Raw genomic sequence first — 18,711 nt, forward strand, 5'->3', positions numbered from 1 at the left:
CGCGGAGCAGCCGATGATTTGCGGTCCGTTTCGTGCATTTATTTAAAAAACCAATCCATGCCTACAGTCTGGAAAATGTCTGAGAGTGTCAGAAGAACAAAGCTATTATTGTAATCTATGTAAAAATCTGTTTGCCATTCATTTTTTCAGACAAAACACTTTGTGCTTAGACATCAAACATTTATTTCTACCACAGGTGAACCAAGACCCATCACTGGCAGACGCTGATTACATCTCAACAGGTGTGACTAAATCAACATATGCAATCAACATGCTGTATGTAGCATGTGTTTGGTGAACTGCACACTCAACCACATACCATAGCAGTGATTTATGTCCTGGAGCCCACTGGCTGAGATTCAACTGCTCAGAGGTTCACACTAAATAATGGTGACCATTATGGTGGCCTCTTCATGAAACTGAATGGTAATCATCCCACACTGATGATGCACAGACACAGACAGTGACGCCTTCACAATCTGCTTCAAATATGACCATAAATTATACCCAAACAATATAAGCTTCCCACTTTCACATGAATGAATAGCAATAGATTTTCTTATGCATGTTTATACTATGCCAACTGCTGAGAAGAAGCTCCAACGGGTGGTAAAAACACCCAAATCAAATTAATAATTGTATTCATTATTATAATTATTATTATTAGCTTAATTAATTTCATTTATTTATTATTAATATTAATATAGCTTGGTTTCTGAATTTTCTTTATTATTTGAAAATTGTAAATTGTTAGAAATTAAAATTATTAATTTTTATTATAAATTATTACTTTTATTCAGCAAGGATGCATTATATGGATCAAAGATGACGGTAAAGACAATTATTATGTTATAATATATTTCTATTTCAAATGAATACTGTCCTTTTGAACTTTTTTCATTCATCAAAGAATCCTGAAAATAAAATGAATCACGGTTTCCACAAAAATGAAGCAGCTTCAACATTGATAATAATCAGAAAATTTTCTTGAGCAGCAAATCAGCATATTAGAATGATTTCTGAAGGATCATGTGACACTGAAGACTGGAGTAATGATGCTGAATATTCAACTTTGATCAAAGGAATACATGACATTTTACAATAGATTCTCATAGAACACAGCTACTATAAATTGTAATAATATTTCACAATTTTTACTATATATTGGATCAAATAAATATAGCCTTGATGAGCAGAAAAGAAGAAAAACATTACAAAATCTTTTGAATAGTTATTCGCTCTGTACTTGTACCGTGTCTGCACAATGGTAATAAAACTGATTCGTATATCTACCTCTAATCTAATTTTATTTACAAAAATGTCAACTAAATCCATGGCATGAAACTCAACCTTTTGTCCTCTGCATTTCAAAGGCATGTTGTTTTCAGGAGCAAGAGAAGCATAACAGGATAAACTCTTTTTCACTCATGTATGTCTGCAGATAACAGATCACTTCTTCAGAAATGGTTCTTCATAACAGCCCTCATTCAACTTCCTGTAACCTTTCAAACGTCAGCGTCCAGTCTTAAGTGAGCTAAACTCAGATGTTCATTGAGAGGACAGAAGTTTCTCTGAATCCAAGAGCACATGGTTAGGATTGCATTAGAGAAACATGCTCTGACTCGACCATATGGGCTTCAGAAAACACAGATCTGTTAAACCACATGCTACCTGCTCATATGATGCAGTTGTCACTCAGAAAACTAGTGAAAACACACTGAGTCGTGTGTAGAAGTCTTCTGACCTCTCAGTAATATTTGTTGCGTTTAAGGTTCATGACTAGGTGGCGGTACATAACAGAATCATTAAGTGTGGAAAAACTCCTAAAATGCCGTAAATATTTAGAAAGTGTGGATAAAATGTGGCCCGTTAAAACAAAGAATTACTCTAACCAATAACTCAGTTTATATCTCATAGGAAACACTGGAGCAGCTGTGATTACAGCACATCTGTGATATCAAACTGCTGTTTAATGAGCTTGTGAGACTGGAAAACATTTGATATATGAAATGCACTGATCTATAGAAGTTTAGCTATAATCCATGAGTATTTGAACATTTTTGCATTTAACTGCACAATATAAAACATTAGTAAATAGATGTTTATGTCTTGCACTAGCAGGCCTATTACGATTTTACCATATCTGAATCTGCTCTCAATTATTTCATTCAATTCTTGGCCCAAAAGTGATGAGTTAATGACTGTTAATGGGCATTTTACTGCCGTATAAAGCGTTGTCATAGAAGGGTGTAGAGCAGACATGCCGTTTGTGTATTTCCTCTTGCAGGGACAGGCCTCATTCACAAATCCAGCCCTGCGCCTCAGGACCTGCACCAGCGTCCAGACCTAAAGCTTTTCCACATGCGCAAGTTGGGTATAACATCGTTCTACTTTCATTTCACATTATCGGTCATTAGATGGTAAACAGCGTGCAGTCAGCACTTTTCTTTCACTTTTTGCTGAGAACATTTTAAATTGGAAACTATGAAAACTTGTTTCCACCACAGAATAAAAAGGTTATTGCAACTTTTTTTCTCTGAATTCTGACTCTTTTTTTTTTTCACAATTTTGAGTTTATATCTCTGAACAATTCATTCACATCTCACAATTTTCTCTTTTCTTGACATTCTGAGTTTACATCTTGCAATTCTAACTTTTTTCACAGTTCTGAGATTACATTATGCAAATTCAAACTTTTTTTGCAAACTTGCAATTTGAGTTTTAATCTTGCAATTCTGCTTTCTTTACATCTCGCAATTTTGACTTCTTTCTTGCAATTCTGAGTTTACATCTCGTAATTCTAACTTTTTTTCCTCGCAGTTCTGAGTTCATATTAGGGGTGTCCCCGACTAAGGATTTTCATAGTCGAATCGAAATTTTCGAATCTTGCCGATAGTCGACTGATAGTTGAATCATATGTTTTGGGGGCAGGGGGCAAAATTAGGGCTGTCGATTGATTAAAATATTTTATCGCGATGAATCGCATGATTGTCATGAGTTAACTCGTGATTAATCACAACTTAATCACACATTTTTATTTGTTCTAAATGTACCATAAATTACTACTTTTCAAGTTTTTAATACTCTAATCAACATGGGCATGGACAAATATGGATGCTTTATGCAATATGTGACCCTAGACCACAACAGCAGTCTTAAGTGTTACATTATACATCATCTGAAAGCTGAATGAATAATCTTTCCATTGATGTATGGTTTGTTAGGATCAGACAATATTTGGAATATTTGAAAATCTGGAATCTGAGGGTGCAAAAAAATCTAAATATTGAGAAAATCGCCTTTAAAGTTGTTCAAATGATGTTCTTGGCAATGCATATTACTAATCAAAAACGACGTTTTGATATATTTACAGTAGTAAATTTACAAAATATCTTCATGGATTATGATCTTTACCTAATATACTAATGATTTTTGGCATGAAAGAAAAATCTATAATTTTGACCTATACAATGTATTTTTGGCTATTGCTACAAATATACCTCAGCGACTTAAGACTGGTTTTGTGGTCCAGGGTTACATATATGTTTATTATTAGTGAAACCATAGTCAACATAGAGCATAAAGTCTAGACATGTTTCAAAGGTCATAGATGTTTTTCAAATAATTTGTTCATGTCTAATAGACACATGAAAAAAGAAATACCAGGTTCCAATTACTTCTCTTTCTTTGTACTGAGCAATTTACTTACACAAACCTGTTTACATTTTTACATGACAGGGCAGCTCTTCTTCTGAACATGCAAAATGTACATTTATTATTTATTATTAGATTTGTTTGTCTCTCTGTGCCCACACACTGTATTTTGATGCAATAAAACGGTTTTCATTGATATATTTTACTGTTTCTGTTGTCAGACAACGGAATGAATATGAAATAGTGATTGAAACGCGACCCCTTAAGACTACATAAAAAGCTCTCCCTTCCAAGATGTTAATCTGCACAAAACTCCTGATAATCGAGCCGTCGTCTGATGAAATCAAATATACACATAAGATAATGACAATAGCTGTGCTGTGATTTCGGCTATAACCTACTGTGTATCTCCATTTCTCCAACTACGGGTTAGGCCACGGGTCAAACAGAAAATGGCTATATGACAGTAGTTATTAATGTTCTGCATTTGAGCTGCGCGTGCTGAATATTGACAGTAGAATGAAGCATTTGATAGCAGGTTTTTAATCAATGGGATTTAACTCATCTTTTATCTTCGTTATTTATAAAACATAACGTTAGTATAACGACTCATAGGTCATCTGCACAAATGAACGTGTCTGCGCGGCTCTGAATGAACTCCTTTTGTGGACGCGTTCTTCACGCAACAGCGTGCAGAAACACGGCAACTAAACTCTAAAAATTCACAGCGTTTTATTATAATAGTGTTCTCATTATAATGTTATGTAGCCTATATGACAGTCCCAGACTCCCAGTCATAGTTATTAATATTCTGCATTGTTGTTTGTCCTGCTCGCGCTGCACGCTGAAGAGATGATCACCGTCACCGCAATGAGGCGCTTTACTGCAGAGCAACTCAACCAAATGCATCTTATTATAGATAAATAACATCTACACGATATAAACCGGCTGAAATGTTTTGAAATCACTTGTACCCTACCTGATCGAAAAAATCCAGTATTTCACTCGGTCTTGTTAAAGATTTAAATCCTCGCCGCCAAAATGCTCCTCTGTCGGTCACGGATTATGGGTGGTTGGATTTATTCACACACGTTAAAAATATTTATTAAAAGCTTCTTTCCTTTCAGATTCTTATTTACAACATTATCGTAATTGGCTGTATATTAACTTATTGGGAGAAAACCGGTAGTTCTATGTGAAATCAGACATTGAACACCCCCATATAGCCAAAATGGCATGATCATAACACCCTGCGAATATTCGACTGTGAGTCGAATCAGGCTCCTCCTATCGAAGCATCGAATCGTCGACTATTCGGTGCTATTCTGCCTTTTTCTTTACATCTCGCGATTTTTCTCCTACTATTAGCTATTTCTCCTTGTATTAGAACTATTAGCTTACATCTCGCAGTTCTGACTTTTTCTCGCAATGACATTTTTTTCTCTGAACTATTAGTTTACATCTCGCAGTTCTGACTTTTCTTTCAATTCTGAGTTTACATCTTGCAATTCTAATGTTTTATTCACAAATCTGAGTTTACATATCGCAATTCTGACATTTTTCTTGGGATTCTGACTTTTCATCTTGCAGTTCTAACATTTTTGCAATTCTGACTTTTTCTTTATATCTCGCAATTTTAACTTCTTTCTCGCAATTCAAACTTTTTTTTGCAAACTTGAAATTCAGATTTTTTTTACACAATTCTGAGTTTATTTTGAGTTTACAACTCGCAATCCTAAATTTGCTATTATAGATTCATAGAATTAAAACAAGAAACACAGGGAATAAAAAATGAGGGAGACAGTCAGAAGCTGGTAGGAAATAACAAAATACCTATTTTGATCTGCATTCGATTTGGAAGTTATCGTGATATTAACAGATCTCATAGTGGAAGAAACACAGCTAGAACTAACTGTGCTGAAGTTTTTCGGAAAAAAAAGATCAGTGCTCACCCTCAATGTGATGTTAAAAATGTGAAGTGTGGTTTTAAATAACATACTCTCTGATAATACCCAATTAATCTACTGCATCTTACCCAGCAATCAGTGGCTGTGATCTGGCAGCAGAAGACGGATGAATTATGGCTGTGTGAAATCTAGATCTGCTATAATTACAGCAGGGAGAGAGATTTTCTGACAGGGGATGGAATCAGGAAAAAAGACTCATTTTCCAAGCACATTGGAAATATACGCGATCAGCCAGAATAACCACTGGGTCAAACACATGATTCATAAACACCTGACATAAGATACGTGTTTGTTCTGTGGTGTCCTGTTTGCGCTGAATTGATATTCCTGCACACAGAACAGGACAAAATGCGAATCCTTTCTGATACCTATCCAAAAGTACAGTAAAAAATGAAAGCTATCTGTGTCTGTTTCATCATCCTGTTTAACCTGAGCCAGGAAGTGATGTTGTGTATTCTGACCTGGCAGCACAAAGATATTTCACTCATAAATCACATGTTTCTATTGCCAGATAGAGGTGCAGAAAAGTCAGAAGACACCTATTCTTTCATACTCAGTAGAAAATAATAAACTTGTTTGGCAAAGGATGGCACTGCAAAGGATGACGATGTCTCTCAAGTTAACAAATATTTTAGATTATAATTGACTAATTATTAATTATTCGTTTATTAATTTATAGTAGACTTTAATCTTATAAATGAAAAGCTGCTACTGGAACATATTCAGGATTAGCTACAAACTTAAAAGGTCACTGCATAAAAAATGTCAAAAAAAAAAACCCTGTTCACTCATCTGAGCTACAGCACAATGATTTACAGAAACAAAGAGAAGAATATGAGAGAACTGAGGCTTGGACCAGAGTGTCTGCTAATGCAATCAGTTCAAATAATCCCCTATCTTGGCCCTGCTGCACCGTGGCATTTCTGCAAGCGCTGGCAATATCACCACAATCCCAGAGCCTCGTACTGAGCCGTATTTCATCCCAGCAGGCGACAATAATGCTGCAGTTCTACTCACTTCCCATGCTTGTGTAAGGATGGGTGGGCTGTAAAGAGAGACAACTACACCAAACCGTCTCTCCATCACAATAAAACCGAATCAGATTTCTCTGTGAATTGTTAGGCCAGAGCTCAGTCAACAAATAAACACAGTCCAAGAGAGTATCAGTTCACAGAAGGAAGGCGGATCTTGCACATTTGCTGAATAACTCAGTCTATGAAAGCATATCATTACGTACAGTAACTGTCTACCAGCAGAGTAATAAATAATAACTACCTTAATATGAAACAGCAGTAATAAAACCATATACAGCGGAGTCCAAAACTCTGAGAGTGCACTGAAAGTATGGAAAATAAAGTTTTATAATTTTTAAAAATTAAAAAGAAGCATCATGACAAATTAATATTCAATATGGAAATAAAAAATATTGTATTATTATTTCATATTATTAATTCTGCATTTCAAGGTCACTAATAAGATCATTTATAATATAATTCATAACATATAGTTTAAAATAATATTTATATTACTAAGTAGTACTATAATATAATTTAAAAGCTGTTGCATTAAAGTAAAATAATGCAAAACAGGAGCATTTTCACTAGTACTTTCACACTTGGATCCCACTGTATGTGACTGTATTTTAATTTGTAATATATTTTATAATATCTGTATTTAATTCATATTTGTAAAATATTAATATTTTAAAAATATTTTAAGATATCTATATAATTAATTAATTAATTATTGATTTTAATTTAATTTAAAATAAAAAGCATATGCATTAATGTAGAAAAATTACACTCATCAAATCATTTTATTTACAATGACAAGCATGTGCATTAAGGTTGAAAAATGCAAAATGCATTTTCACTAGTGCTCCCACACTGGGATCCTGCTGTATGTCACACTAATCAGACCATTAATACAATTTGTAATATATATTTTATAATAATATTTTTTAAAAAAGACTATTATTTTACAATATTTTAGAAATCTATCATATTTTTAGAATATTTTTTAAATATATAGAAATAAACAAACATTTACTTAAAATAAAAAGCATGTGCATTCAAGTACAAAAATGCAGAAGCATTTTCACTAGTGTATGTGACACTAATCAAATCATTTTAATGTAATCTGTAATATAATTTATAATAATATTTTCAATAATTAATATTTAAAATAATATTTTTACAATTTACTTAAACAATTAACAATTAAGTAATATTTATATTACTAATTTGTAATTTTTTAAAAATATATTTAAATGCATGTGCATTAAAGTAGAATAATGCGAAAGAGAAGCATTTTCATTAGTGGTCTCAGAATTGAACCCTAATGAATATGATACTAATCATATCATTTTTAGTGTAAGTAATCATGCTTATTTTATAGCAATATTTGTAAGTTTATTTAAAATGAAAAGCATGTGCATTTAAGCATAAAAATGCAAAACAGAAGTGCCCTCAAACATCTGGACCCCACTGAATGTGACACGGTATTCAATGAACCTTTCAGGTTCAGCAGATCTTTCCAGGTAAAGAGACATTTCCTGCACATGAAGTCAACAGCATCAATGCCAGTGAGCAGAAAGACTTACAGCACGCATCCGGATGAAAACGTCATGTTTCTCCTTGCACAGCTCTGAGTTTTCCGCCTCCAGCTGCCTGACGCGGGACAGCAGGCGATCCGTCTGCTCGATGGCTTTCTTCAGCTCCTCTCGATCCCTCATCCCTGCCTGTGGATGAACCTGAGCAGCGCAGAAAGAGCGTTTCTTCAGTCAGACTGCCGTCTGGAGCCCCTCCTGCTTCTGGGGCCTTTTGGCCCAATTCAAAACAAGCCCTACTTCTTCCACTGATACGTTTCCACTACAATAACTCTCCCGGATCAAACACACACACACACAGAGAGAGAGACTGCTGCAAGGTTTATGCTTCAATGTACTTCAATGAATTTCAGTTAAAAAGCCAATAGGAAAAATCATTAATAGGACTGCATTAAACAGTCATATGAGGGAAGAGAGTCTATCTGCTAAAGTAATCATATGTTATTCATCATGAATCACAATATGCACATGATTACAACGAGACACAGCAGAAACTCCTATATGGACTTCTTTTTGCAAATTCAGAACCACATTGGCATAAGTGATGCTGACTGGTGAAGTATAAATGCAACATCACGAAGGAGGGGCAACTCGGTGTCCACCTCTAAGGCCAGGTTAAAGGTTTTTGCATGAATATTGTCATAGATATTGTAAAAAAAATGATAACTGTATGTGATTTGAATGATGAGGGCTTTTAAAACTACATTTTTAATCCCACTTGGAACTTGGGTGTAAGCTATTTTTATGTATTTGCTATTCTTTTTTTGTCATTATATATACAGTGTATATATGTATGTATATATTACACATGCACAAATTTTTTCATTCATTAGCCGTTCTATAACTAGAAAAAAGTGTAGTAAATACTAAAAACTACCCATTTGTTAATGATTGTGAATAACATGTTAACTAATAAAGTTTTCAATATAAAGCAGTGTAATAGTAAACAGGTAAAATACGTCTTTTTGTGCAGTATACCCTGCAAACATGCTCCTGCGGGGCCTATGCTGGCTTTTTGCGGGCATAGTGGGCTAGGGCCAGCCCACACCAAACCTAATCAGGCCCAGTTCGGGCTTGCCCAGGCGAGGCCCACAGCTTCTGTGAGCTACCCACACTATGGGACTGCCCACATTAATCCCATAATGGCCCAGTTCGGGCCCAGAGCAACTTTTGTACCTTTGGGCCCACGCAGGTTTTGTAAAGGCAGCCCTGTAATGCAACTAGGAGAATACAAACAACATTGACTGGCCATTCTTTAGTCACTCAACTGAACTGGAATTGCTCAAACCAAAAGACAACTTGACAGAACCTGTTGTTTCATATAGGCCAGGGATCCTCAAATCTGGCTCACAAGATCCACTTTCCTGCAAAGTTTAGTTCTAACCTTAATCAAACACGCCTGAGCATGCTAATCAATGTCTTCAGGATCATTAGAAAATCACAGGTGGGTGAGTTTGATCAAACTTGGAGCTAAACTCTGCCGGTAAGTGGGTCTCATGAGTCATATTCAACCTGATCTCACAGAATTCCGTGTAATGACCACGGATTCTTAACCCCCGAATCTGTGGTGGCATCACGGAATCGCCGAAAATTCCGTGATGGGCTCACAGAAGTGATACCAATGTAAGTCAGTGACAGTCATCAGCCGTGGTCCATGCACGGATCCACAGATTCGGGGGTTAAGAATCCGTGGTCATTACACGGAATTTTGTGAGACCAGGCTGGTCATATTTGAGGTGTAACAGACATGAGCCTGTTAATAAGAATTTTGTGGGCAGTTTTCTTCCTTACCACTAGGGGTGCTAGGGTGTTTTAGGTTTCCTTAAGTAAAGCCATGTGGTAGAGGGAGTTAGCAATAGCAAGCAGCCAGCATAGCTCACCTGTTGAACACATTGTGCTGTGTCCTGGTTGGGAAATATGTCATTTCAAGCCCAGTCTAAAGTAAGGAGTTGATGTCTTTTGCAGAGATGTTACATGTATGTATGGCCTAAGTTTGGATTGATGCTAAGAGTTTAAGACAATGTATTTGTATGCATTTTAGAAGGACTCTTTATTGGTGACCACATCATGGTCCAGTTTGAATATGGATTTAAAGTTCTTTTCGACGTGAGACCATAGTCTGGACTATTTTGACTATTCCTGGTTAGGAAGAGTCTGGTGTTTGAGAGCTGTGGTGTGTTTTCATTACAAGAGGTTGGATTATTCATTTGCTATCAGCCAACTTCAGCTACGGACAGTGTTTGGACATTGATGTACTACAGATAAGACTTTTGTACACACCAGCTTTCACATGACGAAATCCTACAATCTTACATTGCTTTGTTTGTTTGTTTGTTTTTTTGTACTTTTGTGTATTTACATTTTTGCCTATATGTAGCTGTATTAACCTGAACTGAATGTTTTCTATTTTGTATTTAATAAATTGATTTGAAATCCCTTTGACTACTGTACATTTTTAACAATGCAGACATTAGTTATCCATTTCAGATGTATAGTAACTGTTTTTCCCAAAGACTTCAGCTATAGTAGTTGAGAAGTATTGATAGTGAAACAGATGTATTGTAGATTAATTGTGTGGACCTTGTGAGGGCTTCCTGGGGGCTAAATGAGGGCCAGCGCTAAGGGGCCAATGTTTTGCCAATGAGCAAATTCTCAGGGGCCCTGCACTGGCAGCCCGCTGGGGGCCCTTAGACTAGCTCTAAGTGGGCCCGTAAAGGGCCACCGCAGGCTTGTTTGCAGGGTAGGTAAAATAACTGGAAGCACGACACCGGAAGTCTCGCACATTAAAGTTACAGCCGCACCCACTCTTACGGTAAAAATAATGGATATATTGTTATGTAGCTATATGGGATCTGCTGTTTTATGGTACTGTATCATTAGATGGTCCAAAACAGCAGGAGTTCAGATATGATTCAGTAGCTGCTTGTGTATATTGCCAAATCACTATTAAAGTACTCCAATATTAATTTTATGCAGCAGTTAAGAGGTTAATATTAAATAACTTACATTTTAGAAACAAAACATTGACAGATATTGTTGCTCTTCCAGCAAAAATAATTCCAAACGAAGCCAAAGCGTAATCAATCTGCGTCTCCGAGCAACTCTGTGGTGATCTTTCCTTCTGAATGAATCAGTGTTTTTGAACGATTCGGTTGAGTGAATGATTCTATGACTCTACCTTATTGCCACCTACTGAGTGCACTAGGTTTTTTTGTTGGATTCCTTGCGAGGTTTTATGGTGTTTTCTCCACTGCTTTATATTCAATATTTAATTAAGCAGTCGTCTCGTATTTATTGGAGTCTGGTTCAGCGCTTTGTCTAATTATCCTACTTTAACAGAATTGCTTACTTGCAAAAGGTGGATATACAGATTCTTTCTCTTTTATACAAATGCAAAATATAGGAAGCTCAGAACCTGTATTGTACATATAGAGCTTATTTCATTGAGTTCAACAACAATTTGTTTAGTTGCAGATGCAGATGTCTGGCAACACCTTTTTCATGTCAGCATTAGCTTATTGCCTGCAAAGTCTGATGAATATCATAAGTGTGCCTTTATGAGAGCTTTTACTGTAATGTCAATCATCCCTCTCAACTCTATTTTAGCTACAAGATTCAACAAGCAAATCTGGCATTGCCACCAAAGCACAGATTTCAAGTTTCATGGATGGAAAACCAGATGTGAACAAATTTTCCAAAACATATTCAAAAGCTGTTTAGAAAAAATAAAAATAAAAGGAAGAATTTCTGCTGAAGCTCGAGCCAAAATTTCTGTGGAAAATGTCTGTCATTAAGAAAAACAATCGCATCTTATCTCTAGAGAAAATCTGATGTATGTGTAGGTATTTTATTAATGAGAGAAATTTGAACATTTGAACCTTATCAAAGTGCATTTAGTGACTTTATGCACTCCAAACATAAAACCTTGCACAATTACAATTTGTGACCTAAAAACCTAATCTTTCAAGCATGTCAGCAAAATGATTGGTGTGAGTGCTCTTCAAACAGCTACAATGTAAAATCCCTTAAGGCCTCATGAATGACACTGTTTGTGTGGTGAAGTTTTCGTGTTTCAACTTGAGAGGAGGATATACGTCAGACCGGACTGTCAAAACACACAAATTGCATTATTTGTGAGATGTACTACCTGAAATAAGCCTCCATTTGCATTAAATACTCTGTTAAATACAGTCCCTCTGGCAAAAAAAAAAAAAAAAAAGCCTTTCACATTCCTGCTTTCACAGTCAATTGTTCAAGGCCCAGATCATGAGCAGCAGTTTTCCAAATAAATTTGTTCCCCTACACTGCATTCCAGCTCTACAGAGGTGACACACACATACACACACACGGGTCTTCAAGCTTTTTAACAGCTGTAGCAATTTCACCATTTCACAAAAGCATTGCTGATTAATTTTTACAATATGAGAATGCATGTGACATTTGTGTCTCTGTAAATCTCAAATTGACCAAAAAAACATTTTAATAGGCTACATATTTACATATATTTACAATTATAATAACATATTTTGCTTAATTGTAGACAGTGGTGTTGAATTCTCATCCTGTAACATAATATACCCACTAAAACTATTAGAATTCTTACACATTTGCTGAAGAGCTATGAATTACCCATCATCCTCTCTGTATGTTTATTAGATCTCTTTCAAGGGCAGCAATGGCAGAAATGATTTGTGTTCGCTCTAGAAAAGAAATGGATATTCAAAAATCCATATGTTTGATGTTAAAATAGACTTGTTATATTGTATATTTCAGATTACAATGTTGCAATCTAAAAACAGATGTTTTATGCATGATTTCCTGGACATACACATATGGCATGATATATGTTCCATGCACATCAAAGCTGCTCCTAATGCATTTGTGCTGCAGATGCTGGTAAATTGACTCCACTTACATGTTGGCAGGACAAAAGTTGACCTAGATATAAACCAAAACAAAATGAAAGATGCTATCGCAACTCTGACAGTAAATTACTGGTGCAAAAAAAAAAAAAAAAGAGAGAAAAAGAAATAGTATTATTAATTAATCTACATGTATGTTAATTTATAATATGTGTGTAATAAACACTTTTATATTTTATAAAATATAAAATATTCATTGTAAAATAGTATAAAATTACAAAATGTTTTTTGTAATCATTTTAATAAATATATAACCTTGTAAATAACCTATTTACATATAAATTAAATGTTTCTTGAGCAGCTAATCAGCATATTAGAATGATTTCTGAAGCATCATGTGACAATGAAGACTATAATGATGCTGCTATACAGCTTTGATCACAGCAATTAAGTTTTAATATACTGTTTTTACTGTATTTTTGATCAAATAAATGCAGATTTTGTGAGCAGAATAGACTTCTTTTGAAAACATCAGTGAATCTTGAAACTGTGAATTACTCCAAACTTTGTGAGTGTGTGTGTGTATAACTAAGCATAAAATGTGAAAATCAGTATCAGTATCAGTCTGAAATCACTCTCATTTGTCATTATATTGAAATCTATGGCAGCCCAGCTGAAGACCCTTTGAATTGTGGGACGGGACTGTGGTTTTGTTCATATGTTTACATTCCTGGGGAACACACGTGTGTCTGCATTTACCTGCACATTAACACCCGTCAATCCAAAATTCAAAAATAAACACTGATCCTTCACACACATACAGCAACTACAAACTCACACCCTCATCAGAGCTCAAACACTGCTGAACATGAGGGTGTGTGTGACTAACACAGGGTGTGTGTGTGTGTGTGTGTGTGTGTGTATGTGAACATGAGGCCCATAGAAGCACCCAAAAAGTAGAAAATGCTGTGTCTTACGTGTTGACTGTGGATGATGATGGGCCGGTACTGGTGGAAGTCAGTCTGGATCACACACACTTTCTTCTCCATCCTCAGCACAGGCTCAGGCTCCCATCCTGCTGTCTCCTCCACGAACGCAGAGGAAGTGAAGCGTCTGTTACCTGAGCTGTGCTAAACACACACACACACACACGCTCACAGGGGGAGGAACTCCAGTACGAAAAGAAAACATCAGACTCCCTCTGACACTCTCCACCTCCACACAAACACACACACATGATTGTTTCTGTGAATTGTGGGGACTTACCGTAGACTTCTATTACTTTTATACTGACCAAATGATATTTTATGTCCCCTAACCCTAAACCTACCCCTTACAGAAAACCTGTTTGCATTGTTACTCTTGCAGATAAACAACATTTATTATTTTTAATATTTTTTTTCCCCTCGTGGGGACCGCAGGCCAGTCCCCACAATGTAGCATAAACAAGTACACACACACGCGCCTCACTAAAAATCACACACTGTCAGCAGGGATTCACACAGATTCACTCTCTCTGTCATTACTAAACAGCTATCATTATTTATGTCTCCTATTATTGTGGAAACCATTTATTTTGCAGGATTCTGTGATGAATAGAAAGTTCAAAAGTAATATTTATAAATGTCTTTATGTCTGTCACTTTTGATCCATTTAATGCATCTTTGCTTAATAAAAGAATGAATTTCTTTCAAAGATATCTTATCAAAAGTTATAGGCCTATCAAACTGTACGAACGGTAGTGCATAGGTAGTGCATAAACGTTCTAACAAGATATTGTATATTTAATTCAGAATAAATATACGCTACGGTATTGTAATATTTAGCATAGGGAAGCAAGGTATTATCAGAATGTAATCCGAATCGGCCGATAAAGGCTTAAAATGTATAACATCGGCATCGGCCGATTTGAATAAAAATATGCTGATAGGCCTATGCCTTGACAAATAGCTCACATGTGCTCAGGGTTTGATAGTGATTAGATCATGTCAGAAGTATGGAGCCCCTTAAGGGACACGGTGGTGGGAAAATTTGGGGTAAAATATTTTTGAAATGTTTCGCGTTCCCTCGTAAAACTTTTGCGTTCTCTCACAAAGATATTTACATTCTCGCAAAACCAGTTGAGTTATTTATATATACTGTATATATTAATTTTAATACATATGTAATATAGCATATTTGGTCTTTTTTTTATCATCTTCATTAGGCCGCATTAAGCGTTTTATGAACCAAGCTGTTCTGTTCTGGGCTCATCTGCTTTTCTGTGCATAATATAAACTGTAAACAGATTTGATATTTTTAAATCACCGTATTTCTTCATATAGCCTACCTTAAGCGTTTTTTATGGTGCATTCATATTTTGAGCTATTCTGCTTTATTGCTAATAGTAATATTATTAATAAGGTTATTAATATTAGCCTAATAATTTTATTAGTATTTATTATTATCGAATTTGGTCCTCCATTGTCACTGTTTTAAAACATTAAGCCACATTAAGCGTTTTAGAATGTCCCCCCAAAAAACGTGCCTTAAACAAAGCACTGACTGTATTTCTTTATACTAGTCCAAGTTCAAAATAAAACTTTATGAACCATTCCATTGTGAACATACTGAGCTGTATGAACCACAATGAGCTGTAAAGTAAACAGGAAAGAGTTTGTCCGAACTCAACTGGTTTTTCAAGAGAAAGCAATCTTTGCGAGAGAATGCAAGGGAATGCAAATATCTTTGCGAGAGAACGCAAAAAAATTCAAAAATATTTTTTCCTTCCACCCCAGAATTAATCCCACCACCATGTCCCTTAAGGGGCTCCATACAGAAGTGTGGTCATTCTTGAAGCAAACTTTGGCCTAAATGATGATTTGATTCACTGTTTTGGATGGCTGCATTTATTTTGAGAACGCAGTTTCTAGTGTTGTGGCTAAAGCATCCCCCGGGTCCTAATGTTTTATTTACTTATGGGCGTTGTTGGCCTAATTGTAATGAAATTAAAGTAAAATACACAAATATCATTAAGATACTTGTGTTTGTCAGTAAATAAAGCAGTATCGATGTCATAAAATCAAGATTCTGTTTTGATTTAAAGGTCAGAAGCTATAGCTTACATGAATAAAAATGACAAACACGACACTTGTAAAAATAATTCGATACATACAGATTTGTACTGAGCTCCACACATAACATGCAGGAAAAAAAAATAGTAGGCCAAATCGTGTGCACGATTTACTATTTTGTTTCCTCGATTTATAAATTGTGCACACGATTTTCTAATTCGTTCCCTTGATTTGCTAAATCGTGAATTATTTATTTATTATTTAATTATTAATTATTTATTTTTTCTTGCATGTCACGTGCAGGGCTCCGTAGATTTATTCAGTAACATGTAATATATTTTTTCAAATGGATTATGAAAACTTAAATATGAGAAGCTCTAAAAGCTCTGAAACTGTAAAATTATTAATTGTAGAATTTATTAATGTTAAATCCACAAATAATTAAAAAAAAAGTTTCAACTGCATCTGTCTGGAAAAAAAAACAACAAAAAAAAAACAGCAGAGATTGATTTATTACAGTTATTTTTAAGGCTTTAAATGTACTCTCATTAAAAAAAATAACTTTACTAAAGTTTATTCTACACTGTAAAAAAAAAAAACTTTTTATTTTTACAGTGCTTCAGTTCTCAAAAATTAGTTGAGAAAACTCTTTTTTTTTTTTTTTACAGTGTAACAAATAAACGTTTTTCCTCAAAACTAACCAAAATTAAAAATAATTTGGGTCACACTTTATATTAGGTGGTCTTAACTACTATGTACTTACATAAAAAAATAAGTACAATGTACTTATTGTGTTCCTGTTGTATTTCAAAACAGTTTTGCTGCTATTAAGGTGGGATATGGGTAAGGTTAAGGACAGGTTAAGTAGTATTTAAGGGTGGGTTAAGGTGTAAGGGATGGGTCAACAGTGTAATTATATAATAATCTGTCTGATGAAGAGCCTGCATGCTCGAAACGTAACACACTATGCACATTTTTTAAAATAAATTTCTTTGATACTTTTGGAGCTTTGGTGTTGCCGACTTTGCATTTTTTAATATGCTTCAACAGTGTAATTATAAATGTAATTACAGAAATTAATTACATAAAGGTATTATTAATAATATAAGTACAATGTAACAACATGTATGAACACAATAAGCGCATTGTACCAAATGATTAATTTAAATGTAAGTACATAGTAGTTAAGGCTACTTAATATAAAGTGGGACCATAATTGGTTTAGAATTTCCGCAAAAGAGAGACTTGGTGTTGTTTCAAAACAAAGGGAAATATACTGTATATCGGCATCGGCTATCGGTCAAAATTATTTGAAAAATATCAGCAAAATATAATATTGTGCATAGTACATACATATTTTTTCTTAACTCATTGGAAAATAGGTTTCCTTGTTCTATGCAGAAATTATACATGTTTTTGTATGTATAAGAAAATGATATTTGCAGAGTTTTGAAATACCAGTTATTTTTACAGAAAATCCAATCACCATTAAGACCACAGTTTCTTATTCAGCTGTAATAAATGTCAGGGTTTTTTTGTTTGTTTGTTTTTTTGATCATTGTTGTTGTTCATGAGAGTGTATGATGAGCCTCAGTGCTGACGCTCCTTTCCAAAGTTAAAAATGCCATGGGTTTATGAGATCCGATGAGAAAGGCTCATCTGGCACCAAACAATATTTACCTTAGACATGGAAAAATGTCAGGCAAGATCTTCAGCCTTTCAAGAACACAACAGAGAGAAATGGCCTGAGGAGTTACTAATGCTTCCAACGGAAAATATGAGCTCCATGTGGTCCGATACTCAATGACTTGATCATCTTCACTCGAGCCAAACATCAGCACTAAATAATCACTGATCTGATGACACATGCTCATCAGATCCAGCCGATCATGACTGATGTCCAAACTAGTCCTGTCATCCATGTGGAATCATCATAATTCTCTCAGAAGGAATCTTAAATTAATAGTTCAAACTGTATCTGTAACTGTAACTGTCAAAATAACCACAAATAATAAAGCACTTCAAAAGAAACCCAAAACAGTCCAGGTTTCTTCATCCTAATGGACCATCCCATCACAAGCTTGTATAGACATGTACAGTATATAGGGGAGACTGGGGCAAGTTGTCACAAGGTCCATATCTCAGTCTCTGTGAGGTTTTGCACATACGCTGAGCTTCTCCAGCGTCATTATATTTTCACCATGTAGCTGTCAAAATCAAAATAATTAAACGCTCAAAAATGAAGATTTGAACTCAGAATCTAAACCGTGTTCTCAGGATTAGGGTATTCTTTCATGAATGTTGTGGCGGGGCAAGTTGTAATATGTACTTAAATACATTTCATATATTATTATTTAATGTAATCTGTTAATTAAATTGTTTAAAAAAAAAGATATTTTATGCAATGAGTGTTTCGTGAATTGTGTTTTTAATAGTTGAAATTGTCAAAAAGCCACGAAGAGTAGATTGCTACATTGGGGGCAAGTACACTGTAAAAAAAAAAGCTTCAGCAGATATTTGAGTTTTCTCAACTTGTCGTTTTAAGTTTATACAACAAAAATTTGAGA

General features: G+C 35.0%; 1 protein-coding gene across 1 annotated transcript in view; it reads right to left on the reverse strand.

Moving 5' to 3' along the window:
* Positions 1-18,333, reverse strand: part of LOC131550760 (myosin-16-like) — a 62,743-nt gene extending 44,410 nt beyond the window's left edge. The window contains exons 1-3 of the mRNA XM_058793135.1: positions 18,313-18,333; positions 14,069-14,221; positions 8,224-8,373 (exon numbers count right to left, since the gene is read on the reverse strand). Of these exons, the coding sequence (XP_058649118.1) occupies positions 8,224-8,373; positions 14,069-14,221; positions 18,313-18,333 (324 nt within the window). The remainder of the gene's footprint in view (positions 1-8,223; positions 8,374-14,068; positions 14,222-18,312) is intronic.
* Between the last annotated feature and the right edge of the window lie 378 nt (positions 18,334-18,711).

The sequence above is a fragment of the Onychostoma macrolepis genome, chromosome 12 (genome assembly GCF_012432095.1).
Source record: "Onychostoma macrolepis isolate SWU-2019 chromosome 12, ASM1243209v1, whole genome shotgun sequence".
Taxonomy (NCBI): domain Eukaryota; kingdom Metazoa; phylum Chordata; class Actinopteri; order Cypriniformes; family Cyprinidae; genus Onychostoma; species Onychostoma macrolepis.